Source organism: Metarhizium robertsii (genome assembly GCF_000187425.2).
Source record: "Metarhizium robertsii ARSEF 23 chromosome Unknown MAA_Scf_4, whole genome shotgun sequence".
NCBI classification, from domain to species: Eukaryota; Fungi; Ascomycota; class Sordariomycetes; order Hypocreales; family Clavicipitaceae; genus Metarhizium; species Metarhizium robertsii.
In genome coordinates this window covers 4423184-4438606 of record NW_011942182.1, presented here as the reverse complement: position 1 = coordinate 4438606, position 15423 = coordinate 4423184, and the positions used below count along the sequence as shown (strand labels likewise).

The 15423-nt window shown below is 51.6% G+C and overlaps 7 protein-coding genes across 7 annotated transcripts; 4 read left to right on the top strand and 3 right to left on the bottom strand.

Moving 5' to 3' along the window:
• On the bottom strand, positions 1-1462 carry MAA_07984 (srpk; the record flags this gene model as incomplete). The annotated part of the gene is made up of 8 exons (XM_007825982.2): positions 1-323; positions 382-480; positions 532-639; positions 708-731; positions 787-837; positions 887-1103; positions 1159-1377; positions 1436-1462. The coding sequence occupies 8 exons, from the start codon at positions 1460-1462 to the stop codon at positions 1-3; spliced, it is 1068 nt and encodes a 355-aa protein (XP_007824173.2).
• A 1083-nt stretch (positions 1463-2545) lies between these two features.
• Positions 2546-4334, top strand: MAA_07985 (carboxylesterase; the record flags this gene model as incomplete). The annotated part of the gene is made up of 4 exons (XM_007825983.1): positions 2546-2733; positions 2804-3201; positions 3261-4210; positions 4263-4334. 4 exons carry the CDS (start codon positions 2546-2548, stop codon positions 4332-4334), a joined length of 1608 nt encoding a protein of 535 aa, XP_007824174.1.
• Positions 4335-4970: 636 nt separating this feature from the next.
• MAA_07986 (mitochondrial inner membrane translocase subunit) lies at positions 4971-5473 on the bottom strand (the record flags this gene model as incomplete). Its single annotated transcript, XM_007825984.2, has 2 exons — positions 4971-5333; positions 5399-5473. The coding sequence occupies 2 exons, from the start codon at positions 5471-5473 to the stop codon at positions 4971-4973; spliced, it is 438 nt and encodes a 145-aa protein (XP_007824175.2).
• A 1342-nt stretch (positions 5474-6815) lies between these two features.
• MAA_07987 (polyketide cyclase/dehydrase) lies at positions 6816-7324 on the top strand (the record flags this gene model as incomplete). Its single annotated transcript, XM_007825985.2, has 2 exons — positions 6816-6875; positions 6932-7324. 2 exons carry the CDS (start codon positions 6816-6818, stop codon positions 7322-7324), a joined length of 453 nt encoding a protein of 150 aa, XP_007824176.2.
• Positions 7325-8084: 760 nt separating this feature from the next.
• MAA_07988 (ATP-dependent RNA helicase MSS116) lies at positions 8085-9770 on the bottom strand (the record flags this gene model as incomplete). The annotated part of the gene is made up of 1 exon (XM_007825986.1): positions 8085-9770. The coding sequence occupies one exon, from the start codon at positions 9768-9770 to the stop codon at positions 8085-8087; it is 1686 nt and encodes a 561-aa protein (XP_007824177.1).
• Positions 9771-11663: 1893 nt separating this feature from the next.
• Positions 11664-13292, top strand: MAA_07989 (Cytochrome P450 CYP584E14; the record flags this gene model as incomplete). Its single annotated transcript, XM_007825987.1, has 2 exons — positions 11664-12792; positions 12868-13292. The coding sequence occupies 2 exons, from the start codon at positions 11664-11666 to the stop codon at positions 13290-13292; spliced, it is 1554 nt and encodes a 517-aa protein (XP_007824178.1).
• A 758-nt stretch (positions 13293-14050) lies between these two features.
• On the top strand, positions 14051-15194 carry MAA_07990 (Intradiol ring-cleavage dioxygenase, core; the record flags this gene model as incomplete). Its single annotated transcript, XM_007825988.1, has 3 exons — positions 14051-14396; positions 14453-14581; positions 14647-15194. The coding sequence occupies 3 exons, from the start codon at positions 14051-14053 to the stop codon at positions 15192-15194; spliced, it is 1023 nt and encodes a 340-aa protein (XP_007824179.1).
• Between the last annotated feature and the right edge of the window lie 229 nt (positions 15195-15423).

The window sequence follows — 15423 nt, the reverse complement described above, 5'->3', positions numbered from 1 at the left end:
TCAAAATTGGCCCTGTTTCGTTGGATGAACTCCTCCCTCGTCGTCCCTTCCATAATGCACTTGAAATGTTGTGTTTACTTTGATTTCGCCGGTTTTGCCACTGGTCGACGCGCTTGCGGAAGCGACAGGCGCACCCAAATCGTTCACCAAGTTATCCTCCGAGGAGTTGTCCTTGCTTCGCGTGCCACCCATGACATCAGTCGTGTTGCGCCCTCGATTTGTTCTCCAGGATCGGTGGTGGCCACCTGATGATAATTCGTAATGTCCTCGAGTAGATTTCGTCCCGACAGACGAGGCGGGACCTATAAACAGCGTACGGAGAGCTATTTACCTCGAGTCAGTAAAGACATGCCCGTCATGGATGAACCGAGACACACGCACGGGGAAGGCAAGAAGCAATGATGGCTACCGCAGTCTCAATCATGGAGACGGTGCAAGTAAGCATAGTCTCCTTCCGCCTTGAATAGTAGGCTCGAACAACTTGATTCTAGTTAGTAGAGGTGCGGTATCAGCAGGCAACAACCAACGTACTGCTCGCAATGACTACAAAAAAGCCCAGCGCAAAGATGGCAATGACTCCAAGCTTCAGCTTCAGCTTCATCTGTAGCTTGAGGACCATTGAAATGGGTAAGCTAATAACTGTTTGCGGTCAGTAGGGACGAGTCTCGGCAGAGCCAAGAGTTGCAATCGGAAGGGGGGGTTCGTACTAATCACGTCAGTGATGATATTTACTGCAAATTGCCTAGGTTAGCCCAGTTTGAGCGACGTGTGGTCCGCTTCACTTACAAAGAACTGTTAACCAGTAATTAATGTCTCCCTGGCGCGGATCGCATTTGTCTACATGTCGTTAGCCTTCTGAGCAAGTGAGTTGTGGCTTCTTGCGTACAGTTTGGATCGGTGGACCATCTCTTGTCGTGAGGGTAACATTGGAAAATAATGTTCAAGAAAATGGTGCTCCAAAAAGCAACCAAGAGAGCCAAAACAATATTGTATATTAACTGCAGTCTTGTTCCTGGCGCTGCAAGCTTCTTGTAAAACAGAACCATGGCGATTTTGACCGCCCACAATGACGTGACATATAGAATCGACCCAGGGACAATCATCTTTAATTCTCATCAGCAAATGAGCCCCGTGGTGTCGTTGTGCAACGTCAAATACCTTCATTATTTGGATCAGTTCTTCTCGGCTCGCCTTGGGAATGTTAGCCATGCCCAGATTCCACATGTACTGTTGGATGACCAAGTCCCCAATGAGACAGCATGCTGCCAACGTAATGAGTCCATCGTCAATGGCCAGCGACCTTAGTCTCTGGTAGCGGGTAGATAGTCGAGCGACGAGGAAGAGGAGGGCCACAACGGTACAGATGTACCACGATATCTGGTTCTCAATGTTAGCGTTGCAACGAGTGCCGTGTTCCGTTTGGAATACAACATACCACTTGGCCGATGCCCTCCTTTGCCATGGTGCTTCATTCATAAGGCAGTTGATGGCGTGCGACGGTTCGCCCGGCCAAGCGACTAGATAACGGGAGGTATTGGCTTTATTGTTTGTTCCACGACCCACAAAGACGCACAAACTCGGTCGTCTGACACTTGCCCGGCATGGTCTTGGGATGCAATTGATGAACAGGGATTCTTGCGCGTGGTGCGAGAGGTTTCGGGCCTGGATGACTGATCAAGCTATTCCATCCACTTTTGCTTGATAGAGATAACATGAGGCATATAATATAGTACATACTATGTATTAGCACCCGTCAGTCGCCTGTGAATACCATTTTCAATATTGGCTGATGGTCAATAGCCACCGAGGCATCGTAATATCGTCCACCGAGTACAAGGCTAGCAAGGAGATTTACGCTGGGACAGAGTCATGATCCATGCAAGCCGGATCCTCTGACGAGGTCAAGTGGAAACAATTCCCCATAGAAGATGCCAAGGCTGCAAGGGGATTAGGGGCCAGTCAAGTGTTGATGTCAAGTCAAGTCCACCAGCTGAAAAGCAACCCATGCAAGAGATGGATGTTCTGGAAATCCCAGGTTCTGCATACGGATTAGGTTGCCCCTTTCCACAAAACGGCCAGAACGAGCGGCCCGTCGCTGATATTCCATGGCGTCGGTAGGTGCGGATCCTCACGTCAACTATTGCAATTGAGTGCTTGGCTGCTCGTTGTGAAGAGGTCTGGTGCGAATCATGTCAATCTGCGCAGCGGGCACTCCCGTCGCATTTCGTCTCGGTGGAGCGTATGTGTCTGGTACAACAGCTTTATCCCAACTCGCCGTCGACCGATGGTGGATTGGGTGGGTTGATACGGAGCACACTACTCTTTTTGATGTGCGAGTTCATCTCGGCAAACTAAACAAGGTTGTCGGTAATGAATCAGGAACAACAAACTCGGGACTTGGAGTGGGGATGTTGGGCCAGGCGAAATGCAGATATCTTGCAAACTCCTGTCACCCATTCGCCTATTCGTACTTTTGTATTATTTCGTACGGACAAGCAATTCACAAAGACGGGCGTGCAACATGGGGTGCACCAACCTATGCGCCATGGCTCTACGCCTCGTGGCAACTATATTGGCCCTGACGGCCTCGGCGTTGGCAGACGCGGCTTCATGCAACCTGCCTTTGCCCAGTGCCGTCATCTCTCAGGGCGCCATCAGGGGATTTCGCGATGCCTACTGCAACGCGGTATATCTGGGGATCCCGTTTGCCGCCACCACCGGCGGCAAGAATCGGTAGGCTCACCCACGGGGCGGCTTATATGCCATGTTGATGTCAATGCGAATGCTGATACCGCGCGGTTAGGTGGCGGCCACCACAAAATGTCCCCAAGTCAAAGTCTGTATTCAAGGCCGTGTCCTATGGGCCGACATGCCCGCAGGCCATTCGTAACCCTCGGTATAGTCGACAGAGTGAGGATTGCCTGAATCTCAACATCTGGGCGCCGCCCAAGGGCAAAAACCTGCCCGTATTTGTGTACATGTACGGCGGTGCCATGGTAACTGGTTCCAATAGCAACCCCCAGCTGCAGGGCACCAATTTTGCTCGCAAGGATGTCATTTACGTCAACTTCAACACTCGCGAAAGCATATTCGCTTCGCCACACTCCGCGGAGCTGCGCAACACCCATCCGCGCGAGTCGCAGAACTTTGGCATCCTGGATGTTGACAAGGCAATGGACTGGGTTCGAAAGAACATCAAAGGTACGCTGATTGGCCCATTCTTGACAACACGAACATGGTTCGCTCACTATTCAATCTAGCATTCGGGGGCAATCCAGATCACATCGTCTTTGGCGGCCATTCTTCCGGTTCCGTGCAGGTCGATCACTACCTGTGGAACCATCCCGACACCTGGCTCAAGGGAGCCGTCCAGATGAGTGCCAATGCCATGTCGGGCCCTCCGTATGCCCCCGTGAATGAGGCTCTTGACGTGGTTGCAGCCGAGGTTGGCTGCCCTCCCAGCTCACATGGCAAAGGCCAACTCGATTGTCTCCGCGGCGTAGACGTGTACGCCTTCCAGACGGCACGGTTCAACTCGACATTCAACACATGGTTCACTCCCGTCATCGACGGCATCACTCGTCACTCGAATTACTTGGCCCGGTTCAAAGCCCGCAAGTATGCTGCGCATGTGCCCCTGCTGACCGGCAACGCCGATGGCGAGGGTACTATTTTCAGTATTGTCTACGCAGCCGAGAATAGCGATTTCCGATCATGGATCAAGACTTTTGACGCCGACAGCTCCCACATTCCAGAGTGCGCTCTTGTCCGCGCGTATAAGCCCTCTGACTTTGCCAGCGGCCCCCTTCGTAGCGGTGTCCAGTATGGCGATGCTCGTTTCAACTGCCCCGTTGACTACCTCGTCGACATGCGAAGCGCTCTCCAGGATACCTGGGTCTATCGCTTCTTTGGCGCCTATGACAACGTCGTTGGGCCGCCCAACACGGCTCCCACGCACGGCACCGAGGTCCCCTTCTTCCATGGCGGAAACGAATGCTTCCAGTCCCTCAACAATGTCACAAAGGAGCAGCAGGCACTGGCCGACTCCATCCACGACTGGTTTGTTGCCTGGATCAAGAACCCAGCGGCTGGTCCGGGCTGGGGCAAGGTCTTACCAAGATCGCAAAATATGGCGAAAATAGGCGTCCCGGGAGATGAGTTGTCGCTGGTCAAGGGGTTCACCGGGACATACAACGCTCGATGCAAGTCGGTATGTATGGGCTATTCTTTTTTTGCTTGTCGTGTCGCTTACAAGGCGCTAGGTATATGCTCCTGCATTTCCAAAATATCCTGTTGTCCAGTCAATCAAGCCTGTTCTCGAGGCACTATTGTAAGACGCTACATCTTCAGCATCGCGGTGAAGCAGAGTATATCCAACTGATGCACGTCGGCCATCGTGAGATACGCTTCTCCAAAGTTGGCCCAGTGAGGAACTTGGCAGTTTGCTTGTTGGTACAACATACCAAGACAAGCATTCTCTTGATAGTGCGCCATGAGGACCCGATGATAGAGCTAGGATACCGAATAGTGCTGTACCGAGTACACAATACTCGAGGGCGACGCTGCGACCAGAGGGAGACATGATCCAAAAATGGATGCTATTAGGGCTAACACTGCTAGCCATCTATTATACATGCTCTATTAGCCCCTGGCTTAGATACACTATACACACGCCTCCATTGAACCGTAAAATGCCAGACGAGAGTGCAGCTCTATTTGTTTCCCTTTATATCGCCAGTACCACAGAGACTGACCCTGTATATATACACACCAATATGCGATGCTAAATAATGTCGAGATGATGCTAAAAGTACAATGCGTTTCGATAAACGCGACGAGGCAAGGACGCGGGGTGGTTGAAACGTCTATGCAAGAGCGTGTTCGTTCGTTGGCGGAGGCGCAGGCATCTAGTAGTTGCAAAGTCAGAAACATGGGCCGCTTAACGTGTTTAGCAGAAAGAAGAGAGAGTATCAACCCACCTCCAATTTTGTGCTGCCCGCCATCATCTTCTGAAACCCAATGCCCACGCCCTCAATGACGGCAAGCAGCACGGCGCAACCGATGGCGCCGTTTCTAGCAGCCTTGAAGCCGCCCCTGATGGCGAGAGAGCCTCCCGTCATGAATCCCGCGCCGATGGCGTTCCACGGGTCCTCCTTCCTTCGCACACCCTTGATGGCGCAGTCGAATGTGCTGAAGAGGCCGCCCCAGACGCCAAAGTTGCCTCCTAGCACCGGTGCGCGCATCTTGACGGCCGTCATGGCCCCGATGCCTCGCTCGCCGTAGGGGCTGTTTCGGAACCCCTTGATGCCGTGCCATAATGTGCCGCCGATTGCCTGTGGGGAGAGTGAGTCGAGGGTCGGGCAGCAATTTGATGCGACGGAGTCGAAGTTGGACTTACCCCCATGGCGAAAGCGCCTCCGAAATCGTTCAAAATCACATAGGGACATGGGTCCCTTCCATGATCGAGAGCCATTGTACCGCGGGTGAGGAGAGGGGTGGGCAGGAGGGAAGCAGGCGGAAATCCCTATCGGAGATCGTAAAGGAGATGGTTCAACTGTGACGTGGTTCATGTTGCGATAAGATTTTTTTTTTGGTGGAGCCACGGAATTTTGAGTGCCGAGTCGGCATCAAGTGCTGCCTACCCTAGACTTCCTAGACTGGTGGGGCTTGTGCTTCGGTACAAACCATATCCTCCAATCACGCTTCTTCCATGGCAGAGAGTACCGACTCGATTAAGAAGAATACATCGATGCCTTTATACATGCCCAAGTACACCTAGGTGGCGTTTGTAGTTGCAGTCGATGAAAAGCATCTCAACTTCGAAACTATGCGTGCAGTTATTCCAGGCTATCCAGTCGTGCGATGCCAAACCCCACGGCACTGCATCTGTGGTGACATTGAGCTTCCACGAATGTGTGTTGACCGAATATAGCATCTGGTCCGATTTAACCTGGTACAAAAAGTCTTCTTTCTATAACCGGCATCAAGTCTGAAATACCCTGTGCGGACTTATCTCCGTCACCCTGTTCTAACCTTTGCGAATATAAGTGGCTAGTCCACTTAGTTGCCAACGGGTAGATCTTCTTGGGCTCCGTAGCAACTACTAACTAGTGTCCGTTTATCGTCTCCATTTAACTGGCAGATTAGCTTTGTATTTTATCTGCGGAAAGCCCTTATTATTATGGTTTTGCGTGGGACTCACACTAAATTCTCAACTGTATTACATCGTCTATATCTTGTCTACCATTTCTCTTGAAGCAGAGATGGATTTGACAAGGAGTCTTTCTACATCTCAGTCCTCCTCTTTTCAAGTGTAAAGATTTCATGGACACACATGACTTGCAAGGAAAAGGCCCGGGAGCTAGGAACCGCGAAGCTTATTACATAGTCTACTGCAAACCAACTCGACAACGTATTCTACAGCACCTGACTGCTTGAAATATACTACCAGAATTGTACAGCAACGCCAGTAATATCGCGGGTCACAAGGCTTCAAAGCGGGCGGTTATTCATCCGTTCGTGGCGCATGGCTGAAAGAAGACGACGCCACCATGCGATATTGCCCCGGTCCCATTCGGTAAGCATCAAGCCTCCTACACTTCCCCTTTGGCCGTCATCCCGAATCGCACGACATTGGCACGGCCTCTGCCTTATTCCTGTCCCGGTGTTCCGGTTGTCGCGCTCCGGAATGCCAAACGTATAAATACTACCAGTCGCTTGCGACGCCGTGAAATTTGACTGGGTGGCACAAATGCCAATCTTGGAATAGCACCGATTCCTCAAACAAGGCCTTGCACAATACGTACATGTGTACAATGCCTTCCATTTACACTGAAGTCGAGATTAATTGTTCTCCGGAGCAGGTCAGAAAAACCGTAGGTATACTTTAGTCCCAGAGGCATATAAAATGTACAAGGCTGACGGTTTCTAGTTTCTCGACTTCTCATCCTATCCATCTTGGCCCACGACGTTCATCAAATCAATCGCGCCAGTTGATCCAAACAAGCCAATTGAGGCAGGGTCCAGGCTTACCATTGAACTAGAGGGAATGTCCATAAAGCCAATCCTAGTGACCAACTCGGCTGATGAATTCAAGTGGGTAGGCAAACTCTGGAACATGCCTGGACTCTTCACCGGCCATCACTACTTTAAATTTATGCCCAGCGTGAAGACGCCGGGTGCCACGACATTTGTGCAGGGCGAGGATTTCTCTGGCATCCTGTCATTTCTCATGGCAGAGGGATCTAGGTTTTGGTCATCAACTAAGAAGGGGTTTGAAGGGTTTAATCAAGATCTGAAGAAGAGGTGTGAGAGCGGGAACTAGGATATCCTTTTCTTGGACATGGCTGGTACGTTTTTGGCGTGAACTGTCTATATAACTATATGAGATGAGTAGTGGTGTGTGGATAGAAATGGCTGTTTCACGCTGTTTACAAAATATTTCGTGGGGGGATTCTCCATTATCTCAGTCTTACGAATACATAAAGGGGAAAACCTACATTTGGTAGCGTTCTCAGGCAAAGTTCTATCGAATTCTCGAAGACGCACCGTACAAGCCTCTCAGTTTGCAGCCTGCCAACCTCCTTGCACATGTCCCAACACAAGGGCTAGCTGAAGCGCAGCATCAGCAGCCCCTGGTACACTTGGCATCAGCGAATGTGTGACAAGGGTTCAATACCGAAGGCTTAGAGCAGAAGGGCTCAATTTAATAATAATCTCAAAGGGTCTTAATGGTCTTTAGTTACTAAGAAGAAAAGAAAAAAATAACTACTTTATATATATAAAAGGAATACCTAGGCTTAAGTCTCTTACCTGGGCAGGTGTTTAAGCTGTGTAACTAATAAGTCCCGTATCAGTGACACCCCTTTATTAGGCTTCACGATCTGTTGGGTCTTTTCCGTGCAACAGAATGCTTGAAATATCGGGGAAGTTGCCCTAACAGACATTGCATAATCGGCGATAGGAAATGGTCTTTGTTATACTGACAAAGCTATAAGCCTGACCGAGCTCTGTCTGCTGTACTCCATTGCGACTTGCACCTCCCAAATCATCATCTAGGCACCCTGATCAAATATACCTTCTTTCTATCGCCCTCCCCTACCAGTCCTACCTCTAGGCTTATCAGGCACAACATTGAGTCCCCTCGTACCTCTCAGTCCCATCTTCCCGACAACACCTTTTTGAATAGGCGGCGTCTCTGGCGTGCCCAGCCCATCGTGCGCAAATATGTTCGCTTGCCTGACAAGCTCCGTTTTGTCCCACCTCAAACCCTTCATATGGTTGTTATAATATCCCAACCACGCCTGGTATATCTGCGCCTTTTGATCCTCGTCGATGGTATCCATAATCTGTTCAACTTCATCAGCAGACGATAGATCTGCCTCATGGGGTATAAAGGTGAAATTCTTTAGGGTCCACTTCGGGAAGAAGGACTCTGCCTCGCAAATGAGGAAAATACCACGTCCTTCAGCATTGGCTCGTGCCGTACGGCCAAGACGGTGGATATAGCTCTCCTTTTCCGAGGGTATGCCGATTTGAAATACAGTCGTCACGCCAGGAAAGTCCATGCCTCTGGCAATGACATCCGTAGCTGTCAAAATAGCAGATGGTGCTTCGCGGTAGTCATTCGTGATCTTGGTTCGCTTGTTCTGCGTCATTCGGCTGTGGAGTGTAGACACGGGTGGCAAACCGGGGATCCTGGACAAGACATGTCCGTAGAAGCCGGCCTGCGCAGCCGTAGGAGCGAAAACAATGGCCTTGAAGTTGTCGTGCTTCGCGGCTTCTTCCCTGATGGCGCCGACCATGCCTGCGGTGACGGATGCAAACGTGGGCACCGTGATGAGGACTTGTGGTACCCGTTCGTGCGTGTTGGCTTCGCCTTCGGGAATGGTGGAGATGAATTTGTATCCCGTCGATAGGACAAGACCAGCAACCTTGTTGACGCGCTCGGCAATAGTGGCTGAGAACAACATGCTCTGTCTGTCGACCTGTTTCTTGTCGGGCAGCTTGCTGATGATTTCTCGAAGGGCAGGCACAAAACCCATGTCGAGGAGTCTATCGGCTTCATCTAATACAAGCGTATCCAACTCCCGAAAAGCCCATAGGATATTTTCATTGGACATGTGGTCAATGAGCCTGCCAGGCGTGGCGATGAGAACGTCACAGCGATCAAGAATTTGCTTCTCTTCGCGGTCCTTGTTTGTGCCACCGATGGCGGTACGCACGCGATAGTCGGGCAACCTTTGGAGTAAAGAGGTGGCTTCCTGCGCAATCTGCAACGCGAGCTCGCGAGTTGGCGAAATGACGAGGAGGGAGATGGCTGAACCACCGGGTTTCTTCTTGGTGATCATGTTCTGAAGAGCGGGGAGCAGGAAAGCAACGGTTTTTCCTGTGCCGGTTTTGGCTTGGACGAGACAGTCGTGGCGACTGGGCGGCAAGAGCTCCCAGAGAGTGGCGGCCTGGACAGGCATCATGTGGTCAAATTTAAGGTCCTTGGTGATGGCTTCGGTGAGCGAGGGATGGAGGTGCTGCTCATCAAGCTCAGAGAACCTCGGCGTGTCGAGCGGAACGGCTTCTGTGAGGGGCGGCTTTGCATCAAATGGCAGAGGCGGCGTCTCACTGCCGTTGATGGGAGATGGGGTGTCGGTGGGAGTGTCGTGAGTTCTTTGCGCTGAGCTTCTTCCCGATGGTTGAGCATGGCCGCGTCGACGTCCACGGCCATGGTGGCCTCGACCACGGGTCTGACGTTGGCCTTTCTGTCTGTCGCTCATCGCGACGAGCCGAGAGGAAGACTGCCTCTATGTGCTGCTCTCTCGATGGACTTTGTTCCCTCCGTACGTGGACGATGGCAGAAGGTCAGAATGCTGGTGCCGGCTCATGAGGGATCTGTGATTCTGTCAAGGTCAAATTTGCATCACTGTTGACCCACTTGCCATGTCATGAAGTCAAGCTGTCGTGCTGAACAGTCCACAAATCTGGCCAACAGCCACGTACGCGCCGTGCAACATGGCCGATATATACATCAATAGCCAACAGGATAGTTGGGTCTTAATTGGGCGAAAACAGTCTGCCCTGCTGATAAAGGTGTCTTGAAGTTCAATTGAGATTGCCTGGTCACTCATCCACCTTGATTTCATTGAGCCTGGGTAGGTCACGTGCACCCGCAGCAACGCCCTCTGCCATGATCCGTGTAATCTTTTCGCATGTGCATATTTCAAGAGTCTTGCACATCTTGTCATTGACCTTGACCTCAAGCCAATTATCTCTCAAACACTCTATCCAGCGCTCCGGAGAAACTATGCTCTTTGCCACTTGACGACTCGGGATATCCCTCATCGTGGTGGGAACGGTTACATGTACATGAGTTGGCAAGAACATCTGGAAGCTTAGTTTCTGATACCACTAGTCACTTGAAGCGTTCGAGCGCTCATGTTCTTAAGAAATAACGGCGACTACTACTGAGATGGTAAGGCCTACCCTAAAGGAGGAACTAGAGCATGGCTTGTTGTGCTGGGTACTAGGTGTGCAACGGTTCCAGCAATGGCTGCTTAATACTCATACTGTATTGCCTGTGTGGATAGCAGAGAACGACCCGGCCTGCACCATCAATTACTCGTCTATTTGGTCTTCTCGGCGGCATCTCATCTTTACGTTGTTCAACCCTAGTACTAGTGCCGCCGGTCGTTGGTGATTGGAAAAACGAGGGTTGGCCATGGGAATCATGTCCTGCTTTTGTGTTGAGAAAGCGCCTTGCGCCAAATACGAAAGCCGGTGCTGTGCCGGGTAGGATCCTCCCCGGATATGTCGCGGATCGGTCCAGCACGTCGCGATGTGAACATGGTCGTGCAAGGTGCAATCCCGCGAATGATGTTTCCGCATGGACACCATCCCGGACACCTCGGCTGCCCAGATCGAGGACAGGCAGCGGGACCAGCAAATTCTGTGGGGAATACGTCGCACATCGAGATGCATGCCAAGGGCGGGATCCTTGCTGGTCTTGGTGGAACTCTCGTAATGTCCGGCGAGAGGGGATCGACAGTTTGGGGCAATTTGGATGGCACCAGTGGTTGCCTGGACAATTGTAAGCCGGGGAGTTGGCGTGGGCATTGCCTTTTCATTTCTCTTTGCCGTAAGAGTAAGAACATGGGAGGGAGTATCGTAGTCACCGGGGATGGGACAGACGCCCGCGACAGGAAAGGGGTTGAGTCAATCTTTGACTAGTACTTGACGGATTACATGGAGGCTGGATGGGAGCGGCGTCAAGGGGGCACGGGAGCCACAACCAATCGACATTGTGTCTGGTCTGGTATGAACCTCGGTAGCCGCAGAGACGTCAACTGGTTGGGCCTGTGCATCCGTCCGTTGGCTGGTGTGGGAGGAATGTTGTCTCACAATAACTCGACGCGTGTCGTCCGGATTCACGGCCAGCGGGGACGGCGGAACATTGCACGGCCAACGCTCATCCGCAAATATTGGCTTGCTCGCAATCGGCTGCATTGTTTGAACCCTGCCAACCCCGCAGCTACCGGCTTTGTACATCCATATGACGTGGGCACGGCTGTGAATGGCTTGTCGCGATATACGAGGCAGAACCCCCCAGCTCACACCCCCAAACCTCATCCAGTTCATTTGCAACCGTAGGCTTCGTACCAGACGTTTCTGCAATGGACATGCCCGCGGGTTCGCACCCAACGAGGCTGCTGGTATGGGCAGCCGTCGGCTTGGTCGTCATCTCCTTGCTTGTCCCCATCGCCAGGCGATTCTTCGTCCGGCGCCGGATTGCGCGTAGCCATGGCTGCCGACCGATTGCAAAATCTGCCAACAAAGACCCATTCCTTGGCATAGACACAATACGTGCCAATCTGAGGGCGGCTCGCGAGCACAAAGCCCTCGAAACAAGCCGCGCGAGGACTTCCCGCTTCGGAAATACGTACACGTCGAGGCAGCTGTTGCTTCCCATCATCGTGACCGTGGAGCCCGACAACATCAAGACGGTCCTTGCGCTCAATTTCAAGGACTATGGCATCGGCCATCGTCTAGAACGCTTCAGCCCCCTCCTCGGGGCCGGCATATTCGACACGGATGGCGACCACTGGGCGGCGTCTCGCGCTCTTATCCGGCCCAACTTCACCAGAGACCAAGTAGCCGACTTGGCCTTGTTTGAGAATCTGATGCAGGACCTCTTTGCGCTGATTCCGCGGGATGGACAGACCGTCGTCGACCTGCAAGACCTGTTCTTTCGCTATACAATTGATTCTGCCACCGAGTTTCTGTTTGGACAGTCAGTCGGCAGTCTGAAGAAGACGGCCAAGACGGAGCTGGATTTCGCAGAGGCATTCAATTATGCACAGGACGCCATCAGGATGCGCAATATCCTGGGACCGCTGGCGAATCTCTACAGGGATCCCAAAGCCGACAGATGCAATAAGATTTGTCGCGAGTTTGCCCAGCAATTTGTTGACAAGGCCGTCAGCGAGGTTTGGTCAGAGGGCGACCCGGCCGAAAAGCAACCATCAGCGGACAAGTCCAAGACGCAGGGCGAGAAATACATCTTCCTGCGCGAACTGGCAAGGCGTACATCGGACAAGCGCCGCATCTTGGACGAGCTTCTCAACGTTCTCCTTGCCGGTCGTGACACCACGGCCAGCCTACTCAGCAACATGTTCTTTATGCTTGCCAAGAATCCGGCCATCTGGGCCAAACTGCGAAATGAGGTGGCCGTGCTGAATGGGCAAGTGCCAACCTATGAGATGCTCCGCAATCTCAAGTACTTGAAGTGCTGCATGAACGAATGTAGGTACAGATAAGACGGCATGCGTCCGTCTCCATTTTGTCGTCTTCTTCTTCTTCACTAACACGAATCGCCAGCGCTACGCCTCCACCCAGTTGTGCCCATGAACTCTCGCGAGGCCTTGCGAGATACTATCTTGCCAGTCGGCGGTGGGAGTGACGGCCTGTCACCGGTATTTGTACCCAAGGGCACGCACGTCGCCTACAACGTGTACGCGATGCATCGACGGGCTGATTTCTACGGACCGGATGCGGATGAATTCCGCCCGGAGCGCTGGGAGAGCAAGGAGCTGCAGCCGCGATGGGAGTATCTGCCTTTTAACGGAGGGCCGCGCATATGTGTCGGCCAGCAATACGCCCTGACCGAAGTGGGATATGTTACTGTCCGCATAGCACAGGAGTTTCAAAAATTGGAAAGTAAGGATCCGGGGCCGTGGGAGGAGTCATTGACGTTGACGCTTTGTTCTCGAAATGGAACCAAGGTTTGTCTTGCGCCAGCATAAACTCGACAACAGGCTCTCTACCTCGTGCTATATTGCACATGTTTCATGAGCTCTATGTTACATTCAAGCTTGTGTGCGAATCATTTCATTACATAAATTTAAATGACTTGCTCCCCCGGCGGGCAGATTGTGTGTAACGTTTGGAAATTGGGAATGTGTCATTTGTTGTCTAGCTACTCGCCATCTATTATAGGAAAGAGCTCTTTGACAAAAGTTCCCTGATCATTGTCTAGTCTACATTTTCGCCCTTATTAGCGTATCATGAATCCTACATCGTACCGGCTGCCTCTGTGTTTCTGTAGCATTGACATCAATGATACTACCAGTATCCCACCAATGCCGAGTAATATCAGCTTGCCTCCCACCGGGCACGCAATGTAGTGGAATTGGTAGCAATAGCTGCACCTCCGCATTTGGGGAATCATCCCCCCCAAACTTGCCTGTTTAGGGAGGTGTGTAATGCCTTGGTTCTGATGGGTGGCCGTCCGAGCACAATGCCCTCATCCGAAGTGGCTGCGGCATTGTGTACCCCCAATGCTCGTGTAGTATTCTATGAGTGACCCTGGGATGGCCAACGCGGCCGGGCTTCACGTACCGATATGCATGTTCCATGCTACGAGACATTGCCAGACAGCAGGTCTTAAAAGAGGCCACCTCGCCCGCTGTACATGTAAAGGTATCTTGACTGTGGCCGCCAGACTCACCATTGCAGAAAAATTTGCCTTGTAGACGATTGAAACTACTTAAAACTTATCATTATGCATACTTTTAGCCTGCTTTCCCTTATACTTGCCTGCCGTCTGGCCGCTGGCCATCCTGGTGAGGACCATGCGGCTGAGTTGAAGGCCCGCGGAGAATTTCTGCAGAACCATGTAACCAACTTGGATCACTGTGCTCAAGAGCTAGAGGCCTCTGGTGTTACGAAGCGCGGCATACAGCGCAGATTGCACATGGTCAATAGGCTACGCGAAAAGCGTGGGTTGGAACCCCAGAGAGATGACAAGCAATCCAGAGACTGGGGTGCCATGGAGGCGTCCCATGCATCACTCTTCAAGACAACCGCGTCATGCGTTTTGGCCCCGGAAGAAATGGTTGGACCTTATTGTAAGATGCCAGTCGCTTTGCTATTCGAAGAGACTCTAATTTACCGTCAACGGTAGATGTCGCCGGCGAGAGTGTGCGGTCCAACATTGTCGAAACCCAACAGGGCATTCCTATGGAGATTGACGTTCAATTTATCGATGCAACTACCTGCCGGCCGGTGGAAGGAAAATATGTCGACGTTTGGCGTATGTTTAGCACGAATCTCGCACCACTCTTTCTATTCCATGTGCTAACAGCCGTGATTGTACAGAGGCCAATTCCACTGGAGTTTACGGCGGCGTCATCAACCGAGAAAATGGCAATGGGCCGGCCGACCCAAACAACCTAAAGAAGACCTTCCTCCGAGGTATTCAACAGACTGACAACGATGGGGTTGTAAAGTTCTCTACACTATTCCCTGGCCATTACGCCGGGCGCACCATTCACATTCACGTCATGTTACATCCCAATGCTCGGCCCTACCCCAATGGCACCATTATCGACACTACTGCTGCCTATGTAGGTCAGATGTATTTTGACCAAGACCTCATCTACTCTGTCGAAAACCTCCATCCATATGCGCAAAACCCCAACCCTCTGACACTGAATGATCAAGACTTCATTTTACGGCAGGATTTGTGGCAGGGTGGTAACCCATATATGCAATACAAGATGATAGGCAATCGTCTCGAAGATGGAATTCTGGCATGGCTAAGCTATGGTATCAATCCTGCAAAGCGCAGTCGCGTTACGCCAGTTGCAACACTAAGGGGCAACCTACCACGAGAGACGACAGACATACAGGAGTATGAGATGTAGTGGGAAATCTTCCCTCCCGCTGTTATATCGCCTTTCTGGTCATTGTACCAGTGGATTTCATGCAGCTGACAAACAACTATGTAAACGGTTGTGTTTTTTGAACTTGATAGCACTTGCGGAACGAGTCAGATTTCTTTTTGCATTCTGAGGCTTTTGTCAAGGGCAGCAAAACCAGTCATTACATTCTAAGTGGATGAATTTAAAACAGTGATGAGTTTAAAAAGGTAAG